Raw genomic sequence first — 26,219 nt, 5'->3', positions numbered from 1 at the left:
TTACATTCGCGTTACAATTTTTAATTAAAGGTTGCGCGTTTCCTAAGACAGTCAAGCAACGTATCTAAAAGTTTCGCTACGACTCGTTCTGGTTCAGTATCCCACTTAACGAGATTTTACCATATTCCGGCGCAATTATTTAGAATTAGGGTAGGGTAGAATACAGTCACAGTCCACCACAACAGAGGAACCACACCCAGCTTCCTCACCACCACCAACCCTTGCGGAAAAGAATCAGAGATGGCCACCGAACTTGTTGTCCAAAGTGAGCGTGCTTTCCAAAAGCAACCTCACATCTTCCAGAACGCCAAGAAGGCTGCCGGCAACCGCCGTTGGTACAAGGATGTCGGTTTGGGTTTCAAGACCCCTTCCGAGGCCATCCGTGGTGAGTACATCGACAAGAAGTGCCCCTTCGTTGGTCAAGTCTCCATCCGTGGTCGTATCCTCACCGGTACCGTCGTTTCCACCAAGATGCACCGTACCGTTGTCATCCGCCGTGAGTACTTGCATTTCATCCCCAAGTACAACCGTTACGAGAAGCGTCACAAGAACTTGTCCGCTCATCTCTCTCCTGCTTTCCGTGTCAGCGAGGGTGACGTCGTCACCGTTGGTCAATGCCGTCCTTTGAGTAAGACCGTCCGCTTCAACGTTCTTCGCGTTGTTAAGCACTCTGAGGGCTCCAAGCGTTTCGGCAAGTTCTAAAAAGCTAATAACTTGGTTGAATCGAAAATTCGGTGATTTCTTTGAGTAATTTAGGGTTATGTGGGGTGTTTTTAGCGGGGTAATAGAGTTGTAGGGGTACGGAGTTCGGTGACTTTAGGTGATGTGGGTCCCGAGTTGTTCACCGTCAGTTTTCCGTCGGTGAGCCGGTCGGTCACTTTTTCGGCGGCTGTTCGTGGGGGCGTGTGGTGCGCCTCGGCGTTCTCTTCGTGTTGCTCCGATATCTCGATATCTGATAAGATTTCATCGCTGTATCGTGTTTGTAACGCCATCTATCAGATGAGATATGCTGATATCAATTCTGTTCTTCGGTAATGTTTTGTAACCTTAATCTCGCCTTGCAGGGACACGCTGAGAAGCACTATCCCTTTACCAACAAGCACGGCAAGGGCAGCTGGTTGACTTGAGGTACGGTGTGTTCAGATAAACGTCTTACATTAGTTGGTAGAGACTACTGAACAGTTTATATATATTTTGTGTTATTTTTCGTGGTTTTTTTCCTTTTCTTTTTTTAATTCTGCTTCTTCCGGTACCAATCCGTGGTATAATACACACACTCTCTCTATAAAAAATTGGGTTAGATACACTTTGGGTGTTCTTCTTGTGCTCTGTCTTTGGTCTATTTGTGAACTATAGAAAAGTCGAGCAGTCAACTACTCTTGGAATATAATTTTCGATTAGTCTTAAGTTGACTTAAAGTTAAAAAAAGTATCTACTGGATTGTGAAAAGTAAACAACACTTTTCATACTTTCTTCAAGGTCTCATCACTCAATCTCCCTTCCTTCTTCTTTACAGGTTCCCTCATAGATTTTCCCTTTTCTTTTTTTTTTCTTTTTTTGGCCCATAATGTCGAGAACTTTGGACTTGGATTCTGAGGATTTATCCCCTATTGAACTCGCAAAACGTCAGGCTTGCCATATGGCTGTCGACGAAAACCTTCCTAAATCAGCCAAGGTCATTGGTATTGGTAGTGGAAGTACGGTGGTTTATGTTGTCGAGCGGTTGTTGAAGAAACCCGGCATCGAGAATGTCGTGTTCTTGCCTACCGGTTTCCAGTCAAAGGAACTCATTGTTTCCAATGGTCTGCGTCTCGGTGACCCAGACTGCTACCCCGACGTCGATGTGGCTTTCGATGGTGCCGACGAGGTTGATGCCAACCTTAACTGCATCAAGGGTGGTGGTGCTTGCCTGTTCCAGGAAAAGCTGATTGCTGTGTTAACCAAGCGTTTGGTTATCGTAGCTGACTCTAGAAAAAACTCAGAGAAGCTTGGTGCTTACTGGGTTAAGGGAGTTCCCATTGAGGTCGTCCCCATGGCTTACACATTTGTTCTCCGTGAGCTTAAGCGTCTGGGTTGCAAAGAACCCAAGCTGAGAATGGGTGCTCCGGGAAAGGCCGGTCCTTTGGTCACCGATAACGGCAACTTCATAATCGATGCCAACTTCGGATTGATCGACAAACCCGAGGAACTGTTCAAACAAATTAAACTTATTATTGGCGTCGTTGAGGTCGGTATCTTCAGCCAAATGATCCAGTCTGCTTACTTCGGTAACCCTGACGGCAGTGTCACGGTAAAGAAGAACGATGGTACTCAGCGTATTATTCCTGCAGAGGTCACTGTTGCTTCAGCTGTTCAACAAAAGATCACCGGCGAGAACCCTAACGTTATCACCGTCTAAAATTCCGAACTAGTTTTTTGCTTTAATATATATACGTGTGTCCTACATTGTCTGTAATTCTGCTCATAACTGGCACAGAAGAGAATGAATTATGTATAGTACTATTTGTATTGAAGAAAAGTTTATGTACACATGTTTTAAAACGCAAGGCGACTACGCTCTCGTCCGTGCGTACGGGGGGACGGTCGCGTGCGTGTCGCTAAAGGGAGGAGGGATTTGGATTGCAGCATGCACTTTTGGCATGTGCGTATGAAAGTGTGTATGTACAATTCTAAAATAGCAACTGCTGGTTGACGTGAAAGAAGAAAAGGCAGTTCTGTGTTGCCAGAGGGCAATGACAGCGGAATGGACAATAGAGCGTATAGCAGCGACTAATTTTAGTGAAAAAGAAAGAAACCAATTGCATGAGTAATGATAATAAAAGTAGCTGAAACACGAATACATGCACAACTTCTATTTCAATACACATCCTGAACAAGGAGGAAAGAAAGAAAAACGAATAGAATAAGAAAGAAAACAAAAACGAAACGGTTAACATGAAGATGAACATAAGCATAAACAACGAAAGAGGAAAAAAATGAAAGAACGGAGAGGCGACCATGAAGATGACATGATGGAACGGGCAAATGAAAGAGGAGAAAGGCCAGAATGAAGTACAGAATGAAAGAGAAACAAAGGAACCCCAGGAATTAATAAACAAATAACCTGTGCGTAAATGACAAAAGTTGAAAAGCCGGCGTGGTTGACTAGATTGGAGTGCGTCAGAGCATCACAGTAAATGAATTCCGGCCTCGTTTAACGAATTTGAAAAAGTGAATCGAAACTGTGCTGATCAATGGTGGTACCAGGTTGAGCTTTTGCGTCAAAAAGCTTCCAAAACCGCAGAGTCTCATCGCCAGAGCCTGTGACTATGGACTCGCCGTTTGGCGACATTGTTAAGTACTGCACACGACTGGTGTGACCGTGAAGAACGCCGACTTTAGTCAGATTTTGACTATCCCAAAGGGCGATTTCATTTTCCATGAAGCCGTGAGTAGACACAACCTCGTTCGTCAACCTCGACCATGCAAGGTTACACACCTGTGAACCCGTGTCTGTACTGCGGAGGAACGCACCCGTTCTAGCATTCCACATCTTCATGGTTCGGTCTGCCGTGCCTCCTCCCGAAGCAAGCAGGCCTCTTTGGTGCGGGCTCCATGCTATACCACGCACAGCAGCTCTGTGTCGGTTGAACTGATACACTGGCCGTTCTTCATAACGCTCCCAAACCAGTAAAGCGTTGTCATTGCCTCCAGAGGCAAGTTGGTCACCAAACGGACTCCATTGCAACCCACAAACCTCCTGTTGGTGGCCTTCCAGTTTACGGAAGTAATGCTCCTGGGCACGAACGTCTCGGTGAAATATGTTGGTGTCGCGACCACCCGTACTCAAAACGTGCTCATTCCACGAGAGTACACCGACTCGCGAGGAGTGTCCCGTCATTGTACGACTCTGGCGACATGTTTCTGCATCCCATAATTCAACGACCCCAGTGTCCTTGCCAACGGCAAGGTGTGTTCCCCGCTGCACCCATGATAAGCTAGTAACAGTTTCGGCAGGCCCAAAATCCGTAAGCAGCGTTACTTCGCGAGTCAAAGCCGACCACAAGTACACGCGTGAACCAAGTGCTACGGCAAGAATGTTGCAGTTTCCCCAATCGAGTACATTGATGTAAAAGTCATCACGAAGTCCTGGTGCGTCCAGCACCTTGTAGGGAACTTGCGGTACATCCCGTTTGCGTGCCTGCCGGTTCGTCAGAAGAGTGTGAGATGTAGCTTTCACCGGAGACAGCGAATAAATGTTGCGTCTCGGGTCGTCATGAAAAGGAGACATCGAACGCATTGTCGAATGTTCGGAACGGTCTCGAGGAGACATGTACCGAAACACTTTTCTGCTGGGAGTTACTGGAGTAGTCCATGGTCCCGCATTGTTTTGAGCAGGTCCTGACGACGAGGACGAGGGAGGTGTTTGAGGAACTGGTGTTTCACTTCTGTTTGTATTTCCTGTCACAGATTCCTCCTCATCGTTGCCGAAAAGTTCCGATCGCAAAAGTGTTTTAAAAGTTTCGTCTGCCGACGCCTCTTGCGTTTTCTTGCGTTTTGTAGGACTCAGAAATTCCTCTGGCGCATTGTAAGCTGCAGAAAATTCAGATGTCAGGTCTCTGTTCGGAATAAATCGATCACCAACTATACTTTTGCGGCGTTTGATGGAAGGTGAAAAGAAACCCGTTTTTCTTTCGTTTTTGTCCTCAGACTTTGAAGGTTTCCGTTGGAAACTTGAGTTATCCATATTGTAAACCTCAAGTTTCCGCAATTCAGTTGCGTTTTTTGCAGCTTTGACAAGATTTTAAGTCGAGGGCAGTTGAAGCAATTGTCGCAAAGAGTATCGCCTTTGGTGTGGTCCCTTTTTCAGGCGAACAAAGAAACAGGTCCAGCGACGCTAGTTCCGCGCTGGTATCTCTCGTATTGGCGTAAGCTCCGCCTTTTGCGACGATAACCGATTTTTGACGTCAAGCCGCGACCCGAGTGGGCGCCAGATATAGAAAATAGTAAACAGCAATTGTAAGGACTGGAGTGCAGAGAAACAGTAAGTTCGTATACGAACATGTGAGGATAGTATGAAGGAGCATGAATATTGTGTTCGCGATGCAGAATAGTGCATATTGGTGGAAATTGAAAATGACTTCCAACACCCCAGGAAAAGCAAGACTTCCTACTCCTTTTACAGTAAATGAGCCCTCAAAATTAGTTATGCATAACGTGCTGGTGCGATTAAGGTAACAGGGTCTTCTCCTTCTTGACATTCTTGATTTAGGGTTCAGCAGAGTTTATACAGTTTAAAGGTTAAATGAACATAAGATACAGTTGCGCTGCCTTTACCTCCAAATGCCGACCGAATGGTTAACCAAATTAACGCCTTTGATGTTTGATAGCAGCTTCACTGTCCTGTTTCATTCGTCTTTCGCGTCTTATCAGTGAACACCGACTTCAGTGCTTCAAATACTTCATAAAACCATTATTATCGAGTTTGAACAATTAATACAATTTGCTTCTTCGTAAACGTATAGGTAAATTATGAAGTTCTGCATGAAACAAGCGACAAACATTACACGATTGTCCATAATGCAAGCATAATTTTCTTTTCGATGAGAAGGAACATATGCCCGTGTCCGTATAAGCATGATATATACCCAAATGAAGCAATCTCTAGCACGACGACAAGATCGGGCAAATACATACTTGCAGTCTTTTCTTACTTTTTTCAATGAAAAGTTCCAGAGGGACATTCTTTGCCTAAAGAGCGTTATCTTGTCGGATTTTTAAGTACAAGCACTCACCGCCCTGACTTAACGGTTAATGCGCTCCTTGAGGGACTGCAAATATTGCATGTAACTAGGGGCAGTATCGCTGCGATCCTCAATCAAGTGTGACAGGAACCAAGCACGCAGTTGAGGATCAACATCACCACGCACAAGATACAAACTGGGCAGAACGGTGGTACCCTTGTCAAGAGAGCGAAGCTTCGCAAGAATGGCGTTAATGCGTGCATTCAAAGGACTCTCAGTAACTGGCATGGTGAAGCGTCCAGGCTTCAGCTCAGCCAAGGAGTTCACGCCAAAGGCATCAAGAACAAGTTGGGGCACGGCATCCTTACCAATGAAAAGGAACTGTTGAACGTGCGAGTCAATGAGATACAGACCGTACGACTCGATAACAGCAGAAGTAAGGTTCAATGGGGTAGGAAGGATTACACCATTTTCACCAACTGTGCCAGCTTCGGGGGCCATGGAGTGCAGAGCATAGAAAGTAGGGTAAACGTAACGCAACAACAAAGGCTGGGGCAAAGTCGTAAGGAAGCACAATGCGAAAGCACGAAGGTCAGAAACAATCTGGCTTGATCTGCGCAAGCCCAAGTGCTTGGAAGCTGCGAGACACAGCAATGGCAAGAGCTTGAGATTCTCGCAGATTTGGAGGGGAAGGGCAGCTCCAGTGTTTTGACCGGCAAGGTGCTTTTTGTATACCTCGACGATCTCAATCAATTTCGAAATAATGCTGTCACGAGCATCATCAAGCTTAGACGTTAAAGCACGATCAGCCGCACGTACAATCAAGTAGTGAGCAATCGAACGTTGGTCGGCTGCCGCGTACACATCAGACAAGCTTTGAGTAACGGGAATCGCTGTGGTCAAAACACGGATACGGCGTTCGCCAAAGCATGTGCTGTACAGTACAGCTGTTTGGATGAGAACGAAAGGTTTTGTGATTGTGTCCTCGACGTTCAGCTCAATGACATAAGACTGATCGCGGGGGAAGTAAGGGAATGAGCAAAGGTCGCTAGAACGGTTGAAGAAATTACCATAGAAGGACGAGACACGCACGCCAGCAGTAGCACGAACACGCATGACACCCTCCAAACCGAACTCTTGACTTAAGTGATCACCAAACTCCGAGGCAAATTTGACTGCATCCTCGCTACGCGAAGCATTCCAGGATTGGTAGAAGCGGGTGCTACCAGAAGTATAACGGGGAAGGCAGCTCAATGTAGCCACGTCTTGGTACTGCGCAGAGAACAGGAACATGTCGACCGAAATCTGAGAAGTACTGCAATCAACAGCAAAAGACTTGTAGAAAGACTCTTGCGCATGCAACAAGTTCGACTCGCGACTGGTTCCGAGCATTTTAGGATCCTCACGCACCAACAGCTTGCCAGCGCCAACATTGGGAAGACTAGTGTTCAAACAAATAATCTTGCCGCCAATGTTCTCGATTAACTTGTATGCTGACTTCAAAGCAGGACCAAGAGCATTGCTAGAATCGCGAGAGCTGACAAACATGTCATTAAAATGAGTCAACAAATTTTCAATACCCTGACGCGACTCTTTCAGATTGAGTAACAGGTCTTGAGGAAGGGGAAGGAAGGGCTCTTCCAAGTCGGATACGACAAGCTGAGAGGGCTCATCAGAGCCAAGAGGAATAGAAAAGAAATGAAGGGAACTGTCGACGGCAATGAAAGCCACGCGAGTGCGACCGTCTGCATTAGGGATACGGTCGAGCGATTCAAGAATGGTACGAGTGGCCGTAGCGACCATTCCGCAGCTAATGGAAATAAAAGAAACATCGATAAGAAAGACATAAACGGGGGGTGCAGGGGGGCGGACCATATAATCTTGAGGAGCAATAAAGTCAACCGCTCCATTGTTGAGTTCAGGTCTCTGCCAACGGTCACGGGATACATTCTTGAAACTGTCCCAGTCATAGGCTTGAGGCACATCGTTAATGATGTTACAGGCGGTACACCGGTAACGGTGACCATTGTCGATAAATGTAGTAAAGGGATGAATGTATGTTCTGCATCTACGACAGCGCGAAATTGTGGTGTCCAAAGTAACAGGAACAGGGTCATCTTCTTCCAGAAGTGTTGGGAAGGGACGAACGATAACAGCGAAAGGAAGCTTCGACTTCTTCAGCAATCCACTCGTGTTGGGAATGGCGTTTAAAGTCGAAGTCTGGAATCTTTGTGGACAGTTTGCATTGGGGGAACCAGTCGTTGTTTCGACGGGCGAAGGACCCGCCAACGGACGTGGTTCATGAAGTGCGGTAACATCTGCAGGCTGGTTGGTAAGCTCAACAGACATTAATTGACGCGAAGCATCTGATCTAACGTTCATGTTCGAAAATTGGTCGTTTAAGTTGGCCATTGAAGGAACTTCAGACACAAGAGAAGGGTCAACAGGATATGCGCTGCTTGCGGAAGGATATCCCTTTGCAACATTACCCGCGGGAGCAGCGCCGTAGGCACCAGAAATAGCAGGTTCGGCGGGAGCGTTTGTCAATTCGAAAAGTTCAGCAGGATATTGACGACGAGACTTGTGAACTGTTCCCGTAGGAGTAGCAGCTCCAGTAGGAGGAGATCCCAGAGGAGCAGAACCTGTGAACGGAGCCGCTGCGGGAGAAATAACACCTGAACCCGCGACAGGAGCTCCATATCCCGCATTATTAGGAGCATTCGACATTCCCGGTCCATAATTTACATTCGAGTAACCAGCATACTGGTTATATTGTTGCCTGCCATATCCATTCCCAGGATCATTGGGATTTCCTGTATACATACCCTCAGGATTGTTCATTTTGTTTGGTCACACAACGCTACCAAATCAACTGTCTACAATCCACAATTACCGCAGCAGCAAGTAGCAAACCTAGAATTAGATAACGGTTAAAGCAGGAAAGCCACTGAAGAAAAAGATGTTGGTTCGTTTCAAGAGGGTATGAGTAAGAGGTAGCCAAGTTAGGGTGTGGGTAGTGCCTAACCCTTACCGAACCTGAAAAAACAACCTGCTATAGCAGAAACAGAGTAGACTGAGGAACAATTGCGGGCGTTTTGCATCAGTCAGTACTTTGTTTAAACTGGGATAATTTTTCGTATTTTTCTCTTTTTTGTTTGATGGCTTTTTTCTGTTGAGGATTTTGATTCTACGGATTTCGCAGCGAAACGGATTCTCACCATTTAAAAAGAACAGGACGTGCTACTTTAACATTGATATATAAGTCGACCGATACCTACAAGTTTTCTTCTATGAGTACCTGAAAATTGTTGCAATAGTTATATCCTCATCGACTCAATTCTTACTGGAATTTTTATTAAGCATTTCATATTACTTTCTACGTGAGTACGGCCCTTGTAAGGTTTGGAGAAAGCGTTAAGGGATAATTTTTTGGGGCTTTTGCAATATTGCTGCAAGCTTGATTTTTTGGATTACAAATTTTGATTGATTGAAATCCTTTTGTTGCTTTTTTACACTTGTTCACCGCTACAATGTTGTCCCCTTCATCGCAAAGTAAAGCAGTGCCTAAACTGCTTTTCAATCCTGGAAATGAATCAACAGCGTCTAGTTTTATATTTCCAACACCTCCCCAATCATCGTCTATTTTTCCACTTTCGCAGACACCCCCCAGTACCATCTTTGACCTTCCGTCAGAACTTGCCTCAAGCGAAATTGTTGTTAGGGAAGAGCACGGTTCTGGGATTCAAAAGAATTCCTTCAATGAATCATCTAATGCCAATTCCAACATTCTGTTAAATGACTCTATCAACCAGAACAACGAGTCCGGAACTGTGGACTTAACCTTCTTTGAACGGAAGCTGCAGCGCAATCACTCATACTGGACACCAGCAGCTTGGGAGTTGTTGATTAAGACATTAACACAAATCTTGAAGGATCATAAGCTTGATTTTGTTGAAGCGCGCTCCGTTCTTATGGCATCCGTTCGCCTTCCACGGAAATTTACACCGGTTTTTGTCAGATTTCGTACGCTAACTTGTTTCGCTTCGTCATTGGTCTAACAAAAGTAGGCTCAAAAATGCCGATGTATTCCCGTAGGACGATTGTTCGACACATGCGGGGATACTTTAAAGTACCTGGCTATGAAAACTTTCAATATAAATCATCAACTGACAGCGGAACTCCGGGCGTGGAAGAAGTGTTGTTGATTGAACGAGAAGTGACACGTTTTTGTGCGGTAAGGTTTTTATTTTCTAGTAACACAAGCACTAACTCGATAGATGTACAATTGTACAGAAGATGATTTTCGCTATCGGTTGTGGAACTCAAGTCGGACGCCGGAAATATCACAGTTTCTTCAGAATTTATGTAAGTTATCACTTTTTTCATTACATGTACTAACTGTGATAAAACAGATAGCATGTTGGACCGTAATCGAAAGAGCGTATACAACTATGTTCGTCGTAAATATCACCCATGCCCAAAAAAATGCGTATGGAGTTCGGAGGAGGAGGAAGAGCTAAAAGAGTATGTTGTGGACTGATACGTATCAGAAATTTGTTTGCTAACATTAAAAATTAGCCTTGTTAACATTCACGGCCCAACATGGACAACCATCGGGAAGATGCTTCAACGTAGGCCGATGGACTGTCGTGATTTTTGGCGCGATTATATTCATTGCAACGCAGTAAACCGGTCAGCGTGGACTTCTGAAGAATGTGAACGTTTGTTGGCACTTGTCGCTGATTACCAAAAAAATAATCCTGAACAGCCCATTCGCTGGATGAAGATATCTGAGCAACTGGGCACTAGGCATCGGCATCATTGCAAGTTAAAATACAATTCGCTTACAAAGCAACAAACGAAACCAGATCACATATTTTTGGCTGGTGATAGTTTATGGTTAATTGAAAGGTTCGTAATCCATGGATTCTTGAAGCAAGTGATCATTACTAACGGACCCCAGCATATCACAACTAAATGTCCAGGAAGAATGGCAAATTGATTGGAAGTATATTTCACAAAGTACAGACAACCTTTGGTCACCGGATATATGTCGCCAACAGTATAAGACTCTGAAATATACAGTACCGAATTGGGAAGTCAAGTCGTTAAAAGGTAAATACATCGATTAGAGATTGTGTAAAACTTACTAACAATTATATAGAAATTCTGAACCACATCATCAAGGATATGCAACAATTACCACCTGAACTTTTGGTTTCTAAGTTGTTTCCTTCCAACCCTTCAGCCGTGAGTAATGATGATAGTGGGTCTGATATTTCACAGATTCATTAAGAATAAGCATTCATTTTGTTGAGAAAATTCCTTGCTTCACGACAGTAAGAAACGAATAATGCACTAGCACAGCCATGGAATTTAGCACTACGACAATTAAAATTCATAAAGAATAAAAATATAGCTGGAGATGCCGGGAATCGAACCCGGGACCTTTTCAAGGCGCGGACATGCGAATGAAACGTTATACCCCTAAACCACATCCCCGTTGTTTTAATTATGAAATATAGCTTTTTATATAGCACTAAATTAGTAGGAGTAAGTTGAATTTGCATATGATGTTTCTTGCACATTAGGACAATCTAGACTAAGACTTGAACTTAGAACAAGAATTCTTGAGTCAATAATTAAAACCGTATCAATAACTATTTCTCCAATTCGTGAGTAGGTGAATTAATTGCGAATCCTTCAGCTGTGTGTGAAAGGCTTTAATATGATCAAGTTTATCGTTAAACAGCTATCTAAGGGTTACTTAGGGTCCTGTTCCTATTGTGGCGACGACAATAAATCCCTAAACTGAAATTCTAAATTAGGTAGTTGGAGTATTGCCTTTAACATTTTCGTTAAACAATTGTTAAGATGTGATTCTTTACTTTATTTCAGAGAACAGCAAGTCAAAAGTTTTCGTTGAATAACTATAGTACATTTTTTAAAAATTCATTGATAATTCACCGTTAAAAACAGCGAGTGCATTGACTTTTGTTTCTTTAGTTAATCGCATTTGTTATTTAAACGTATATTGGAACCGAAACCTTATTTCTTTAATGTTGAGTGCACATGTCATGCGCTGTTAGTGTCTATAGGATGAGAATACTAGACGTCAATGTACAAATGAAGTTAGACCTTTTAACAGGCAACATTATTTGTTACTTAAAATCTTCATTTCAATACATAATTACGTTTAAAGCTTCAACTGCATTCAATGAATCATTGGGTTAAGGTTTCGCTTAACCCAACTTTATTTATTGAATGCGAGTTTCAGGAAACAAAACAAGTGAATCAGCCGAATGGGATGAGTTCCTATTGATATTCAAAGTTCCTATGGACAAAGATAACAGGATAAGTTTAAGAAAGTAATGTGATATGCGTTTTTTCTAAAGTTTGACCGAAATTGAATCGCCGCTTTATGGCTATATTTCAGTTTCTCTGAACATACACGGAGTATTGAAATTATTGTTATTATATTACTAGGTTACGTTGCGCTAAAATATATCCTTCATTCCATGATACAGTTTGATTCAAAAACAAATTTAAATATCACTTAATTATATGCGTCATGTTCAGATCTATCGAACCTTAAAATCATACCGATTTCTGACACTTAAAGCCTTTTGTAATAAAATTTTGGTCGTTTTAGAATATGTGTATTTAATACGAAAACAGCTTCAAAACTGTACTCATTCTGTGGCTTTAATTTTTGTTCGCCATGTTTCCAACTTCGCCTGGAAGCTCATTGAAAAAACCTCTAAACAATTGCATATATTACTCTCAATTGAGAATTTAGCAACTTTTATCCGACAAGTTCTGTGAGCATACTGCTCATGCAGCAGGTCTTTTTGACTCGAACAGTTGCATCTCGTAATAAAGTTTGAGCGAACGAAACTTAAAATGCATACACATTCTCCGAAGCAAGAGATATATCGTTTAAAACACTACAAAAAGAGTTATCGTAGTAAATAGTATAACATGTCTGAACTGTGCTTGTCAGTTTGTCTTGATAAAATCATCGACGCATTGATGTTACGAAAAAGCGCTTGCGGGAAATACCCGCTTTTGATCCGTACGATCACTACACGTGCGTCTGTTCCATGCACTCAGACGTGAGAGTATACCCTTTCCTGTATCTGGGTTCCTAAACCTCAAACCCTAGTTTATTAAGTTCAGTAATAAAACTTCAACGAATGAATTCATAAAAATCTTGATACTAACTTGTAAAAAAAACTGTACAATGCTCAGATAGCTTCACATAATGCTCAGTTACGTTAGCCTCGATCCCCACTTTTTCGGAATCAAATCTGATTTTTTCTATATATAATACACTACATCCCAGTACAATCCAACGAAAAAATAAAATGACGAAAAATTCTAACTTACCCGAAGCAAGCTCAGTTAAACTAATCGTTTCAGACGTTGATGGAACACTTCTTAACAAAGAACACAAACTTCATCCTAGAACGTATCGTGCTTTGAAGTATATCCGTGAAAATTATCCCGAACTCCCAATTGTTCTTGCTACAGGAAGACAACGTTCTTCGACGAGGGAAATCTCCAAGTCATTGAATTTGGATGTATTCCCTGCTGTTCATTTGAACGGAGGTGTCCTGTATGATAAAGGAGAACCCGTTTACATTGAGCAACTCTCGACGGAAGCTCTTTTTGAAGTGTACGACCGAATCAAGGACATGCCCACTGTCGGAATGGTTGTATATGATGAGAACACTGTTTATGTAATGAAAGAGGACGGCCCAGAGAAGCCTCTCGTTAAGCTTCTTGCACATTACGGTGAGGTTGTTGACATGGACACTCCCTCGCAAGCTGTGCGCCATAATGTCCTTCATAATGACTGTAAGGTCGTCAAGGCTGGCTTGTTAGGAACTCCTGAGGATCTGGAGAAGATTCATGAAATCTTAAAAGATTTCCCAGTAACGAGTTTTAGCCCTATGATTTCTACAAACTTTTCCATTGAGCTCGTCCCCTCGAACATTAACAAGGGAACATCTGTAATTGCTATAATTACTAACATTTATCACGATATTGAGCCCGAGAATGTTATTACTTTTGGTGATAGCCAAAACGATATCTCTATGTTCAAGGTTGTCCATTGGTCTGTCAGCATGGCCAACGGAATGGACATTGCCAAGAAATGTGCAAGAACAATCTCACCCCTTTCTAATAACGAAGGTGGTGTTGGAGAAGTTCTTGAGCGTATTTTTGAAATTCCCACTTCCTACAATCCACTTAACTGAGAAGTTTTAATGTGGTACTAGTCTAACATTTACGTCCTTTTTTCGTTATTGTATTAGCATAAAACAAGCATTTATATAACAAATATGTTAAGTTTTGGATCTAATAAAACCGCAATGATGAAAGTCACAAATTGGCTGCAATTATTTTAAAGCTAAGTGAAACAATGACATCCAGCGGGGGGTCGGATTCACGTCCTGAGCAAGGGTCGTGCGTTCTTGCTCAATAGGCTGCGGGTGTGACTTACATATTGTTACGCTGTAGAATGATCTGTAACAGTAATCTCGTCAGCGTTTTTAAGTTTGTGGAAGTAATCATTTTTCCGAAACAATCCTCTGGTTTACTCTACTTATTGCACTGTAGACTACTTCAAACAAACTTCTGCTTTGTGTATCATCACCTTTAATGTGCGACTTGTACGTTATGTTGCAAGGCTTTTTGAGTTTGAATTAACCAGTGGTTTATGTAATACACTATCTCACAATAGTTTATTCACAAAAAAACTACTGGAAGTATATAAATCTGTTTTGTTTAGCAAAACCATTATTTGAGCTCTGTATACACTTAATTCCACTAAACAACCCCGTAATTTCTTTGAAAATAAATTGGGATTTTATTAAGACCATGCATTCTAGCAAACAATCTTACTGACTAGTACTAATTCCATTCAGCTTATTCACTTGCCTTGTTTCCCGAAGTTCGCATTCAATAAATAAGATTAGAGTAGGCGAAACCTTAAACTCTAATGGCTTGATTAAACATTATTTTCATCGTCTGAGGCTTAAAGTGAGTGAGTTACTAGCCTATGAACAGAACAAATCTGACAACGAAATATGACAATTTTTTTCTCATGGTGAACGGCTTCTCATAATCGGCCCAAGGCCGAATGCTAGTAAGCAATTCCTCGGATTTAGAAAGTCCTAATATGCAGGTGGCACAATTAATCTATTATTACAATCGTGCTCCTGAGACGGGAGTTTCTTAATTCCAACTATTGGACCGTTTCAGTAACGAAGCCACCAATGAAGTATGCTATGCAGTGTTCTACAATACTCCCTGTACCTATTGTAATTTATTCAATAAAAAAAAAAAAAAAAAAGACTATTTTGTATGGCTATCCAGTAGTGGGTCATTTGAGATACGGGTTTAGACTCTGTGTTGAAATACTTAACAAGATGAGAATCATATCACAGAGATACGCTTTTAAACAGTGCGGTGGCTAAGCGGTGCGTTTTTTTTGTACAGGGGTTCCAGTTGTCATCATCAATGTTCGCTTAAGAGCATATCGGTTTTTCTTCGGCATTTAGTCAATTGCTCGTAGCCAGTATTTCCTTGTGATCAGAAGGTTTCCAGAGGTGTAGACAAAATTCTACCAAAGCTAGAGGCTCCATGGACACACAGTGCATTTTTTAGAAAGTCGGGTGATATAATCCCTGCATTTTGGTTTTAGTAGTTCAGACTAAGTCATAATATGAACTGCAATGGTTCGTCAATTACGGATATTATGCCGTATTTTACTTATTACGAGTAGTCAAAACTATTCGGCAGTAAGAAATAGTGGAGGGACTTCAATCACTCTGTCAATGGGACGAACTTCAGAGCTTAAGGCTAGTTGATTAAGTTTTATTTATGTTTTTCATTTTCAATTGAACAACTTTTAATTGATTTTGTTTAATTGTAGAAAATTTTTGAATATCACAATATGAATTAACTCGAAAATAGTGTGCTTCGTTTTTTTGTTTTTCGTCTTTTAAGTTTTTGTATTCGCAAATCCATATCAAACAAAGTCATGTGAACCCCAAGCATCAGATAATGGGCCTTAATTGAATTTAATCAGTTAGTTGAGCGAAGAAACCACTAGACCGAAATTGAACAGCACAAAGGTGCAAGACATAATTAAGAAGAAAAAGTATACGGATGAATACAATTATATTCATTTATTGAGAACTTATGCGGGAGATCATAAAAAAACATATAAAAATAGATAAAATACATAAATCAATACATAAATAAATAAAATAACGTACAGTGTATATCATAAAATAAACAAATATACCATACTATGTTAATAAATTCAGCACAAATTAAAAAAACCACAACTTTTAATGAAAAAATACGAGTAATCTCGAGACCCCGAAGAAAACGAAAAGCGAAACTGAATTCCAACTTACGAGCATTCCCAATGGCTGTGGTGTTTGTTTTCCCTTACTACAGGGGACATGAATAAGCCACATCATAACAGCTATACTAACAATTATCGGAGATCTGTGACATTTCATTTTTACCCACGTAACCGTGGTTCAGCTGATCATTTTTCTAATTATCTTTCTCCCCGCATTAAAGTCGTGTGAAGGGCGCCCCCTTTCACTTTAGTTCGCAAGAATAGCAAAATTAAGCTGAAGCCCCCTTTCGCAAATTATTATCGTAAAGTCGTGTTCGCGAATATCGCTTAAATACATTTCCTATTTTCGTTAATACGCGTAGTCTTTTTCCCATTAATACTTCGTCATTCACGTTGGTTTTCAAGGCTTCTTTTATCCAACTTCTTGAATACATAGAGAAACTTGGTGGATACATCTTTGAAAATGACAATTTCGCAAAATGTGTACTACTCATTGGATCCTATGGGCCAGCTGCCTATCCCATGCTACATTCAATTGTGTCTGTTCTATGAAGTAGAGGATCCTTCATCATATCAAGATATTGAAAAAACGTTGAAAAGTGGTCTCCAACGCCTTTCGGCATCCTTCCCTTGGATTGCTGGCGAAGTTGTCATTAATGATACTCCCGAAAGTAGCTTGAAAACCAAGAGAATCAAGTTCACGAACAACATCCCACTCATTATCAAGGATTTAAGAAATGATCCCTCCGTACCAACGATGAAGGAACTTCAAAAAGCCCAATTCCCCATTCAATCACTGGCTGAAAATGTCATCGCGCCTCATGGCTCTATTATCATCCCGAGCCCTGCAGCGCAATCGGAACCGGTTTTTTTAGTGCAAGCTAACTACTTGGTTGGAGGCCTTTTGCTCGCTGTTACTGGTCATCATAGCGCGATGGACATAACTGGGTTAGGCGAGGTTCTGCGTTTGTTTTCAAAAGCTTGTCATGATGAGCCTTTTTCAAGCGAAGAGCTGGCTATTGGTAATATCGACCGACAAAACATCGTGCCGTTATTCGATGAATCTTATACACCCGGTCCAGAACTTGCGCAGCAAATAAGAACTTCGGAACAAAAGCCTAGTCTTTCCAACAAGGACAAAAGTAAATGGCTGTTGTCTCCCCAAAAGTGTTCTTGGGGTTGTTTTGTGTTCAGTCAAGATTCCCTTAGTGCGTTAAAACAGCTCGCTTGTAGTGCCATCTCAGATTCTGGGAAGTACGTCTCCACTGACGATTCACTCACAGCTTTGATTCATCAGTCCGTCGTTCGTTCACGTCTTCCTCGTCTAGACTCTACAGCTGATGTAACTTGCTCTCGCGTTGTAAATGTTCGAAAATTCCTCGACATCCCTTCCGGATATCCTGGCTTTCTAATTAATCCGACGTACCATACTTATAAGATTGAGACATTGCTGAAAGAAGCGCTCGGTAATGTTGCATTAGAGCTGCGTTCGGCGTTGGATCCCTCGGATCTAGTATATCGCACCCGGGCTCTTTCAACCTATATCTCTCGCATAGAGGACAAAAGCGTTATCTCGTTGGGAGCGAGAATCAATGCCGGGGAAGGTGTCATGTTGAGTTCATGGTCAAAGGTTAATTGCTGTGACCTTGATTTCAATCTCCAGTTGGGAAAACCAAAGTCCATACGTATTCCGAACTCGGTGCCGTTTGAGGGCGTTACGTACCTATTGCCTAAGGGACCGAACGGTGAAGTCGCGGCAGCAATTTGCTTGAGAGATGATGACATGGAACTCTTGAAGGCTGATGAAAAATTCACTAAATATGCCACTTATGTCGGCTAAACGAATAGCGCAGCATGGGCTATTCTTTTTATGTTAACGCTCTGACAACTCTTTTCCATGTGCATGTCAAGATGAAAACTATTTTGATGTTTTATTGGTTTAAGTTTTAAGTACTTATCCTTGTTTTTTAAATGTTTTTATAGCTTTTTTACGATCAAATGAATCCAGGTCTTTCGATGACGATGACGATGATGATGAACGGGATTCAAAGTATTTAAGACGCTGTTTGTTTCTCAAGTTTTGTTTAAGCGGAGAGCCGAAACACTAATATCCGGACGCGAAGTATTTGTTATTGGTAGCAATATTGCGGGGAAAGAACGAAATATTAGCAAACCAATTACTATTCAAGAAGGAAATTATTACTGTATTCGACGATTGTTGTGTTGTTCACACTCTATTTCAACATTGCCAATGAGTGCCGGCTGCTGCCACAAACTCTTTCTTGGCAGACTTTCTCAAATTGAACCCTACAGAGTGTGTAAGAATTGCGACAGTTGCCCCCTGGGTTAATCGCGGAATATAGAGATGTCCTCGAATGGAATGTATCTTCCATTAGTTTTTAATATGATTGGATAAGCTTATTATATTAAAGTCTTTGCGACGTTGAGTTGGCATTAGTATTCAATTAAACAGCAACAAGTTACTTGTCTCTGCTTTTCCTTAACGTCAATTAATCAATTGCTTTTTCGTTATACATATCACATGCGTTGTCAACATTTTTTCACTAATTTATTAAGGCACTTTGCTATTAGGGCTTTTTCATACGACTTGAGATGTCCAAAGCAAGTAAATTCATACTATACTGCTCACAGCTGAAATGTGCAAACGAGAGTCATGGTAACTACAAAAAAAAAATAGACAAGAATATGAATAATACATCGACTAATAACACTGTAAATGAATACAAAATATCATGTTTTTGCCGTTTCAAAGGACTAGGAAGTAAAACTTTGACTCGTTTGTACAGATAACTCTATTATTGCTTTCCCCAATTAATTCTCGTGCAAAGTTAAAGTTTCGCTTAGATTAAAACTTTATTTATGGTCCTTGATTTCGCCTTGTCTTTAACACGCACGCGTTTAGGCAACGGCAATACATTTTCCCCTTTTTTCTCGTTTTTCTCTTGTAAAACATATGAGGACATAGAGAACCTCTTAAAGTTTCGCTAGAATTGCCCCTTTTCCGCCTCTAAAACGTTGAATTTTTGAAATCTACTTTGTGTTGAAGAATTTCATATCATGTCCGGCGCTCGCATCCCAAGACCTGCTGCTCGATACAGAGCTGGAAAAGCAGTATCAGAATCATCTTCCAGTTCTTCTGAAAGTGATTATGAAGAAGAAGAACTAGTCGTTGAAGAACGTCATGAAGAGCAACAAACAACACAAGTGACAGTTTCATCTAATATAAAACACGAAGTTCAACTTCATACGGAGAATGCTTCCGAAACATCACCTAGTAACATAGTCAAAGATCGGACAATTGAGTTCAATCAGTCACAGCCTGCTGAATCGGCAGAATCAAGCAGCGAGTATGAAACTGAGAACGAAGCGTCCTCAGACGAGAGCGAGGAGTCTTCGGAAGAAGAATCTTCTGATGAAGAACCACGAAGAGTTATTCCTGCGAGACCCGTGTTTTTTAGCAAGAAGAGATCCGGTAGTGAAAGCACTCAAACAACACAGTCCAGAGAAGATGTCTCACGGCAGATTCTCGAAGAGACAATCAAAAACGAGCTCCAGCAAAAGGAGCTGTTAAAACAACAATCCATTATTACTTCGGTCGACGACACAGATGGCTTAGATCCCGAAGGTGAATACGAAAGTTGGAAGTTACGAAAGCTTCAACGTAAGAAACGCGACAAGGAACGTCTTATCCGGATGGAACGTGAGCGCGAAGAAGTCGAGGCACGTCGTTTGATGAATGCAGAGGAGCGAGATGCCGAGGACATGGAAGCCGCTGAGCAAAGCAGACGGAAAGAAAAGTCCAAGATGAGTTTCATGCAAAAATACTATCATCGTGGAGCATTTTATCAGGACCAAGAAATACTTCAACGTGATTTTTCAGAAGCCGCTGAAAGCGAAATACGGAATATTGAGCTTCTACCGAAGCCGTTACAAGTTCGCGGAGACAAGTTCTCGAAAGCAGGTCAAACAAAATGGACACATCTTGCCAATGAAGATACCAGCAGGAAAGACTCTTCTTGGTATGATTCGAGAAATCCCGTTTTACAAAAAACACTCCGCCGTTTGGGTGGTCTTCATGATGATGATTTTCCATCTAAAAAACATAAAAAATAAGTGTTCTCTACCAGATAAAGTCAACTTTTCGACTGATGATACACTTCACAGCTACTACTTCAGCGTCTATTTTCTTTTCTACTACCACTGCATCCTGTTTTAATTCCCAGTTCGAGTAATTTTCGTTTATTTACGTGTACGGTTTTTCATTTAGAGACGTACACGCGTTACGCCTCTGGCCTCTCTACACCACCATGGCCCGACCGTATACTGAACAACAACTTTTGGCCTTTTCCATTACCAAATCGTTAGAAAAAAGCTCTTGTTTTCCGGTTAGGAGGAAGAAGATTGAACATGTTTCTGAGACGCGCTTTTTCGTCAATGTTTCAGAGCGTAATTCGAAAAAATTCAGCAAATTCGTATCACACATGGCATGCGGCTTGTCCACGCTATTTCCCTCGTAGTAGCAAGCTTCCCTGGGCTCCTACTACGGCTCATATTCCTCCTGGACAAATTGCTACCGAAATATTCTTTTCTGGCTACCGACCTCTTGGTGACAATCTTGCCACGAGAACTAGCAACTTTGGAGCGACAAAAGATATAATCCTCACTATCGATGGAGACACAAAGGACTCTATACAACTCCCCACAACTTCTCTTGCTACTCAGGAGCTGTTTGCCGAGAGTGAGGGCTCCGTCACAGCAAACAAAAGCCATACCATGGAGGCAACGAGTGTAAAGCGGAAACGACGCCTGAAAATGAACAAACACAAGTACAGAAAGAGAATGAAAAAGCAACGTGCTCTTAGAAGACGACTTGGAAAGTAAAGCTTTCTGAAATCGTCTCACACAGTTGTAACAATGTGCGCTTTTATCTCCTACTTCCTGCAAAAAAAGATTGAAAGTTATCTGCTCACAACTTTTGTCATTTACTCTATTTATTGAAAGCTATTACTCTTCAAAGTTTCTCAATGGTCCGCAATTGCTGATTTTGTTTCCCAGCGGCTGCTTTCGGCTTCTTCGGCTATTCATCGCTTAGCATTAACCGAACGAGGCCGTCGAGTTCCAACCTTTACTGGTGACAGTAACAAACGCGTTGGAATACTGAAACATACTCAAAATGCTGATGTCTGACGAGGAACAGGATCACTGCTTTGTTCCAGTGAGAAGAATCGTCAACGAAAACGACCTCAAACTATTTCATGAAGGAAGAACGTACAAGCTGATTGATGACTTTATATCTGAACTGAACGAAAGCGTTCAAGGATGTAGTAACTCAAAGCCCGTCCAGGAGACGGAATCAATTCAACACATTCTTCGTATACTTGATCGCATTGCCGAGATTGAAAAGGAAAACCCTCCCATCGATAACTCCGGATCCAGATTCGGTAACCCTGCCTTTCGTTCTTTTTACGACGCAGTCGTTAAGGAAGCCACCGACTTCCACAAAGCATTTGGTCTTCGTGAAAATGCTGCTAGTGAGGCTGCTCGGTATCTCATTGAAAGCTGGGGCAATCGTACTCGAATTGACTATGGTAGTGGCCACGAGCTTAATTTCATTTGTTGGCTTTTATGTCTTCGACGCTTGGGGGTATGGGACAAGGAGTCTAATGAAGCCATTGTCCTCCGAGTGTTTGTAAAGTACATGAAACTAATGCGTTTACTACAAGTCAATTACTGGCAGGAGCCGGCTGGTTCGCATGGAGTCTGGGGTTTGGATGACTACCATTTTCTGCCGTTTTTGTTTGGCTCGAATCAACTCTCAACCCATAAGTACATGCGACCGAGACACATTCGAGATCCCGATGTGCTAGAAATGTACGGCGATGATTACTTGTATCTTGGCTGTATTCGCTTTATCAATGCTACCAAACCTGGCGCGTCCCTTCGTTGGCATTCTCCCATGCTGGACGATATTTCCGCAGTGAAAACGTGGAAAAAGGTAAACGAAGGCATGATAAAAATGTACCGAGCTGAGGTCTTGGCTAAACTCCCAATTATGCAGCACTTTATGTTTGGGTACCTGTTGCCTGCTGAGCCTGGCATGACACCCGCACCGCAAGATGGTTCCGATGCGGACGAGATGCACGTCCATTCTACGTATGGCGATTGTTGTGGTATCAAGGTTCCCAGCGCAATCGCTGCAGCAGCATCTCAGGGCCGGCGCCTTCCCTTTGACTAAGCTGTCTGCGCTTGTGTTGCAAACGAACTCAATGATTTTATAGGAAACCATCTATCTTATTTAACGCTCCACCTCCCTTACATTACGCGAATCTTTCCCTCTTTTTGAAACATATACAATGATTTTACCACTAACAAGTAGAATCAGAACGTTATTTGTGCTACCGGTCATATGTCTTTACTTGAGTCATCATAGTCGTACACTTGTCCGCTGTCTTCGGAAACAGACTATGCTTTACCTGCATTAGGGATTCAAGCTGAGAAGAATGTTGTTGTTGCTGTTTGTTTTCGTGTTCGTGGGAGGAAGGTATGTGACTTGACCACCCTTTGCTGCCAAGGCTGCTGCAATTTCTCGACTCGTCTCCAGTTTTCTGATTTGGATCAAACCGTTACCGGCCTTGTCAAGGGACTTGGAGACAATGTCAGCAGCCTCGGCATCACCCTCGGCACGAATTACACTTGCTTGGCGTTCCTGCTCGGCCTTCTCCACGAGAAATCTTGCGCGTTCGGCCTCTTGCTGTGCAATCTGTTTGCGCTCGACAGCTTTTGTAAAATCTTTACCAAACGTCATGTGAGTGATAGACACATCTTCCAAACGAATACCAAATTCACTTGCACGTTTTACAAGCTCTTGACGAATACGAGCAGAGACAACTTCTCGCTGTGTAATCAGCTCAGCTGCATCAAATTGAGCAACCACAGCTTTAAGAACTTCGTTACCAATGGAAGGTACCACACGTTCATCGTAGTCAAGACCCAAGGACTGATAGATCTGGGGCAACATTCCGATGTCCGGTCGATGAAGCACTCTAAGTGTTAATGAGACCATTTGTAAATCTTTGCTTCCGGTAGTAGTAGCAATGTTTCGTGGCCGTGTCCGCACGTCGTAAATGATGGCCTTCTGCAACCAGGGAATCAAGAAATGAGTTCCTTCTTGGACAACCTGTTGCTTAACACCTGATAAACGATCAAATAGGACGGCTCGTTTTCCTCCAGGAACATCGTAAAGAGAGGCGTTTAATGCAGCAAATCCAAGACCTATTGGGATGGCATATCTTGCCAGTCTTTCAACAATGGCTGCCATTGATTCCTAAGCGATTGCAGTAGGTCGAATGTATGTGTTGTTGTTTTCTTTTTTCTTACCGCTAACAAACTGCGTCTATTAGCATTCAGCAAAATGTTTTTGGTGTAGCATCGCTAAGATACTTATCAAAAGCCAAGATAACCTTAATAAACTTTATTCATGGATCCACTTGAAAACAGGAGCCGTTCGGTTGAAGGGAAAATGTAAAGAAAGCAAGAAACAGAGATCTAGAATAGTAGTTCTGAGTAGAATTTAGTTGTACGCGGACGACTCTTAAATGGCCACCACACGCTCATTCTGTCCGCCATGTGATGACGTCGTCTTTGCTCAGATGACTAGCAACATATACAGCAATTATTAACTGCAAACTCAGTTTCTCTAATACAAACGACGAGGATTCATTAATTTCTTCTATATCGACAAACGTCTATAGGATAAGTTTAAACACAATTAAAACAATGGGTCACGCACCTTCCGGAAAAACATACTTGTAAGGACGAAGAATACACAAAATTGAAGAAGACGACGGTCAACTAACAATAATACAGGGGATGGTGGGGAGCACTGTAAGTATGAATCAACAAGGAAACGGAAATCACAATCTTTTCTGTCACTTTAAATTTCAACGACTTCAACAGCATACTAACCCGCCAAAAGGGGTGGTCCCAAACAAAAGGGTATCATCACGTACACTGTTTCACCATTTCAGCAACGTCCCATGGCCGGCTTGCTATCTTCTAGCTTCCGCAATGGTTTTCGAACCTTTAAATCGAACGCCCTGTACATTCTCATACCAATGGGTTCCGTTTTCTACCTTATGCATTGGGCAAATAAGAAGAATGAATATATAAACTCCAAGAAAGGAGTTGCAGTAAGCATAATCCAGTCTTGATGACAAGAACATACTGTCTGACAAATTCCAGGAAACTCATCATGCTCATTAAAACCCTTCTGCGCCCTTTATTTGGCGCCGTGTTCAATGGCATAAATTGATAATGAATGACTTGTTTTTTATGAGGTATTGAATTAGTGTAGAACTGTGTTTGACGGTGAGCAATATTAAAAGGGTTCAGGTAGTTTCCTAGGTTGGCTCTTTGCGAAGTAAACGAAAAACAAGCTTGAGAGCATAGACAGCATCTTCTTCACTGTCATGTTCTCCGGTTTGAATAACAGTCTCGAGGTATTTTTTTGTGAGAAACTTGAGTGAATAGCGAAATGGTTGTCCTTTTTCGTGACGATACAGGATAGCTGTGTCGATCACCCTTTCATGCACTAAACGCATAGCAATCATATCGTTTTCCAAACCATGTCCAATGAAAATAGTGTCTTTGTTAACACCAATTCTGTACAGTTCTTCGTACATCTCATCCATGGTAATACCAGTTTCCAACTCTTCAGCACTGTGGATACCACTGAACCGCGTATTCAACTCAAGAATCTCACCTTTCGGCTTTATAAATGTATCCAACAGTTTGTCGGTTAGCGTGACAACGGTCAATCGAGTTAGCTCCATGCCGAGAGTCGTATAACACAATTCACAATCCAGAGCACACCACGGAACCCAGTTGTTTGGCCGTGTATCAGGAAGTATACGAAAAGGCTGTACGCTAGCCATGTATGGAAGATATTCATGACGAAACACATGTGCCTGTCCCTTTGTACATCCACGATCTTCACCATACGCTCCATCACAGCATGTGTAGACACGGACTCGTTCTCCGTGCCGCTTCTCTCGGACGAGTTTTCCCCAGTGATAAGTGCAACCTTCTCTTGCTTCAGTGAAATGTTTCCCGCAGCGTGAACACTGGTGCATATTATCAGGAGGCGTCTCCGGTGTGACGATTTCCATATTATACTTCCAACTCACGAGCTCTTCCTTCGAGTGAACAAGCGTGCACAGAGCTTCAAAGTCTTGTTCAGCAGTCGATTTTTCTGTTTTCCGTGGTTTCTTTTTCAAGGAAATAATTCGAGCTTTGCAAGCAGAACTATAAGACATTTTGCTGTGGGATTGTTTATTAATGAGCGCTTCATCTTCCAGTGCCTTTTTCCAGCTCTCTGCCAACGTATAGCCCAATCGATCGTAGCAATCATACATGAGTTGTGCCATACGCCGCCGCAACTCGTGTCCAGCTGCAGCATTGTAGTCGTATTCTGGTTCCGTAGAAACAGGCTCTTCTGACTTTGCATCATTTGTTTTCGTTTTAAGTGCAGGTTTAAGAGGAACTGCAGGGGTACGAGCTTTCGGTTTTGCTACAGGAGTCCGGGCAACACTGGCAACAGGCTGTATGTGAACACGTTTGGGAGGAGGAACTGCCTGCGGTTCCGCGATGGTTGGCCGTTTAGCAGGCGTAGGCTTCAGTTTGTTTTTGTCGTCATTTTCTGAAACTCGAGAAGCAGCAGTTAGAGCAGACTCTCGTTCTAATTTCTTTTCAACAAGCTTTTCATAGGAACGGGCCTGGAGCTCTTTTAGCGATAGATTAGAGGTAGAGGACGTGTGACGGAAGAAACAGTGTTTTATCGTACATTGCTGTTTAGATCGTTCGTATGGGCATTGGATTTGTTTAAAATGACCCAGAGGAGTAAACATAGCCAAAAAGATTCATGAATTATGTGAGTAGGGGAGAAACACAAGGTACTTAAAGGCCAATTGATGATTTTTTCGAGACCAAGTCGAGTTCGAATTTTGGTACTTGCTAAGGAAGCTTAGTGTGAAAAGCTCTGTGTGGGTGGTAGAGGAAGTGGGTAAAAAAAAAACAAAAGTAAACTCTGTAAACTG

General features: G+C 42.2%; 13 protein-coding genes and 1 non-coding gene across 14 annotated transcripts; 9 read left to right on the top strand and 5 right to left on the bottom strand.

Annotated features, from left to right (window-relative positions):
* Positions 1-147: 147 nt before the first annotated feature.
* Positions 148-814, top strand: SJAG_00069 (40S ribosomal protein S11). The gene has a single exon (XM_002171331.2). It carries the CDS (start codon positions 241-243, stop codon positions 700-702), a length of 462 nt encoding a protein of 153 aa, XP_002171367.1. The 5' UTR covers positions 148-240; the 3' UTR covers positions 703-814.
* Positions 815-1,045: 231 nt separating this feature from the next.
* Positions 1,046-2,531, top strand: SJAG_00070 (ribose 5-phosphate isomerase). The gene has a single exon (XM_002171332.2). The coding sequence runs from the start codon at positions 1,568-1,570 to the stop codon at positions 2,396-2,398; it is 831 nt and encodes a 276-aa protein (XP_002171368.1). The 5' UTR covers positions 1,046-1,567; the 3' UTR covers positions 2,399-2,531.
* SJAG_00071 (CDK inhibitor Srw1) lies at positions 2,429-4,867 on the bottom strand. Its single transcript, XM_002171333.2, has one exon. The coding sequence runs from the start codon at positions 4,724-4,726 to the stop codon at positions 3,194-3,196; it is 1,533 nt and encodes a 510-aa protein (XP_002171369.1). The 5' UTR covers positions 4,727-4,867; the 3' UTR covers positions 2,429-3,193.
* On the bottom strand, positions 4,802-8,784 carry SJAG_00072 (COPII vesicle coat protein). The gene has a single exon (XM_002171334.2). The coding sequence runs from the start codon at positions 8,562-8,564 to the stop codon at positions 5,784-5,786; it is 2,781 nt and encodes a 926-aa protein (XP_002171370.1). The 5' UTR covers positions 8,565-8,784; the 3' UTR covers positions 4,802-5,783.
* SJAG_00073 (replication termination factor Rtf1) lies at positions 8,720-11,292 on the top strand. The gene is made up of 7 exons (XM_002171335.2): positions 8,720-9,746; positions 9,791-9,957; positions 10,001-10,088; positions 10,136-10,247; positions 10,302-10,634; positions 10,687-10,838; positions 10,888-11,292. Exons 1-7 carry the CDS (start codon positions 9,254-9,256, stop codon positions 11,016-11,018), a joined length of 1,476 nt encoding a protein of 491 aa, XP_002171371.1. The 5' UTR covers positions 8,720-9,253; the 3' UTR covers positions 11,019-11,292.
* Positions 11,144-11,225, bottom strand: SJAG_16082. The gene has a single exon. It is a non-coding gene; the product is annotated as a tRNA-Ala (tRNA).
* Positions 11,293-13,027: 1,735 nt separating the features above from the next.
* SJAG_00074 (hypothetical protein) lies at positions 13,028-14,177 on the top strand. Its single transcript, XM_002171336.2, has one exon. The coding sequence runs from the start codon at positions 13,091-13,093 to the stop codon at positions 13,982-13,984; it is 894 nt and encodes a 297-aa protein (XP_002171372.1). The 5' UTR covers positions 13,028-13,090; the 3' UTR covers positions 13,985-14,177.
* A 1,920-nt stretch (positions 14,178-16,097) lies between these two features.
* On the top strand, positions 16,098-18,239 carry SJAG_00075 (trichothecene 3-O-acetyltransferase). The gene has a single exon (XM_002171337.2). The coding sequence runs from the start codon at positions 16,568-16,570 to the stop codon at positions 17,942-17,944; it is 1,377 nt and encodes a 458-aa protein (XP_002171373.1). The 5' UTR covers positions 16,098-16,567; the 3' UTR covers positions 17,945-18,239.
* A 943-nt stretch (positions 18,240-19,182) lies between these two features.
* Positions 19,183-20,238, top strand: SJAG_00076 (microfibrillar-associated protein family protein; the record flags this gene model as incomplete). The annotated part of the gene is made up of 1 exon (XM_002171338.1): positions 19,183-20,238. One exon carries the CDS (start codon positions 19,183-19,185, stop codon positions 20,236-20,238), a length of 1,056 nt encoding a protein of 351 aa, XP_002171374.1.
* Positions 20,239-20,532: 294 nt separating this feature from the next.
* On the top strand, positions 20,533-21,006 carry SJAG_00077 (hypothetical protein; the record flags this gene model as incomplete). Its single annotated transcript, XM_002171339.1, has 1 exon — positions 20,533-21,006. The coding sequence occupies one exon, from the start codon at positions 20,533-20,535 to the stop codon at positions 21,004-21,006; it is 474 nt and encodes a 157-aa protein (XP_002171375.1).
* A 298-nt stretch (positions 21,007-21,304) lies between these two features.
* On the top strand, positions 21,305-22,360 carry SJAG_00078 (phosphotyrosyl phosphatase activator; the record flags this gene model as incomplete). The annotated part of the gene is made up of 1 exon (XM_002171340.1): positions 21,305-22,360. The coding sequence occupies one exon, from the start codon at positions 21,305-21,307 to the stop codon at positions 22,358-22,360; it is 1,056 nt and encodes a 351-aa protein (XP_002171376.1).
* Positions 22,361-22,429: 69 nt separating this feature from the next.
* SJAG_00079 (prohibitin Phb1) lies at positions 22,430-23,552 on the bottom strand. The gene has a single exon (XM_002171341.2). The coding sequence runs from the start codon at positions 23,441-23,443 to the stop codon at positions 22,604-22,606; it is 840 nt and encodes a 279-aa protein (XP_002171377.1). The 5' UTR covers positions 23,444-23,552; the 3' UTR covers positions 22,430-22,603.
* A 60-nt stretch (positions 23,553-23,612) lies between these two features.
* SJAG_00080 (ubiquinol-cytochrome-c reductase complex subunit 7) lies at positions 23,613-24,557 on the top strand. The gene is made up of 4 exons (XM_002171342.2): positions 23,613-23,933; positions 23,992-24,009; positions 24,101-24,314; positions 24,367-24,557. Exons 1-4 carry the CDS (start codon positions 23,902-23,904, stop codon positions 24,385-24,387), a joined length of 285 nt encoding a protein of 94 aa, XP_002171378.1. The 5' UTR covers positions 23,613-23,901; the 3' UTR covers positions 24,388-24,557.
* On the bottom strand, positions 24,525-26,030 carry SJAG_00081 (exonuclease Rex3; the record flags this gene model as incomplete). Its single annotated transcript, XM_002171343.1, has 1 exon — positions 24,525-26,030. One exon carries the CDS (start codon positions 26,028-26,030, stop codon positions 24,525-24,527), a length of 1,506 nt encoding a protein of 501 aa, XP_002171379.1.
* Between the last annotated feature and the right edge of the window lie 189 nt (positions 26,031-26,219).

Source organism: Schizosaccharomyces japonicus, assembly GCF_000149845.2.
Source record: "Schizosaccharomyces japonicus yFS275 unplaced genomic scaffold supercont5.1, whole genome shotgun sequence".
Taxonomy (NCBI): domain Eukaryota; kingdom Fungi; phylum Ascomycota; class Schizosaccharomycetes; order Schizosaccharomycetales; family Schizosaccharomycetaceae; genus Schizosaccharomyces; species Schizosaccharomyces japonicus.
This window is presented reverse-complemented; position numbering and strand designations above follow the sequence as displayed.

What these genes read in the sequence shown, in the direction of transcription:
- SJAG_00069 (XM_002171331.2), top strand. Translation starts at nt 241, where the DNA reads ATGGCCACCGAACTTGTTGTCCAAAGTGAGCGTGCTTTCCAAAAGCAA.
- SJAG_00070 (XM_002171332.2), top strand. Translation starts at nt 1,568, where the DNA reads ATGTCGAGAACTTTGGACTTGGATTCTGAGGATTTATCCCCTATTGAA.
- SJAG_00071 (XM_002171333.2), bottom strand. Translation starts at nt 4,726, where the DNA reads ATGGATAACTCAAGTTTCCAACGGAAACCTTCAAAGTCTGAGGACAAA.
- SJAG_00072 (XM_002171334.2), bottom strand. Translation starts at nt 8,564, where the DNA reads ATGAACAATCCTGAGGGTATGTATACAGGAAATCCCAATGATCCTGGG.
- SJAG_00073 (XM_002171335.2), top strand. Translation starts at nt 9,254, where the DNA reads ATGTTGTCCCCTTCATCGCAAAGTAAAGCAGTGCCTAAACTGCTTTTC. An exon ending in ACAGTTTCTTCAGAATTTAT is followed by an intron (nt 10,089 to 10,135) that starts GTAAGTTATCAC and finishes GTGATAAAACAG; the next exon opens with ATAGCATGTTGGACCGTAAT. An exon ending in AGTTTATGGTTAATTGAAAG is followed by an intron (nt 10,635 to 10,686) that starts GTTCGTAATCCA and finishes AACGGACCCCAG; the next exon opens with CATATCACAACTAAATGTCC.
- SJAG_00074 (XM_002171336.2), top strand. Translation starts at nt 13,091, where the DNA reads ATGACGAAAAATTCTAACTTACCCGAAGCAAGCTCAGTTAAACTAATC.
- SJAG_00075 (XM_002171337.2), top strand. Translation starts at nt 16,568, where the DNA reads ATGACAATTTCGCAAAATGTGTACTACTCATTGGATCCTATGGGCCAG.
- SJAG_00079 (XM_002171341.2), bottom strand. Translation starts at nt 23,443, where the DNA reads ATGGCAGCCATTGTTGAAAGACTGGCAAGATATGCCATCCCAATAGGT.
- SJAG_00080 (XM_002171342.2), top strand. Translation starts at nt 23,902, where the DNA reads ATGGGTCACGCACCTTCCGGAAAAACATACTT. An exon ending in ACTCCAAGAAAGGAGTTGCA is followed by an intron (nt 24,315 to 24,366) that starts GTAAGCATAATC and finishes GACAAATTCCAG; the next exon opens with GAAACTCATCATGCTCATTA.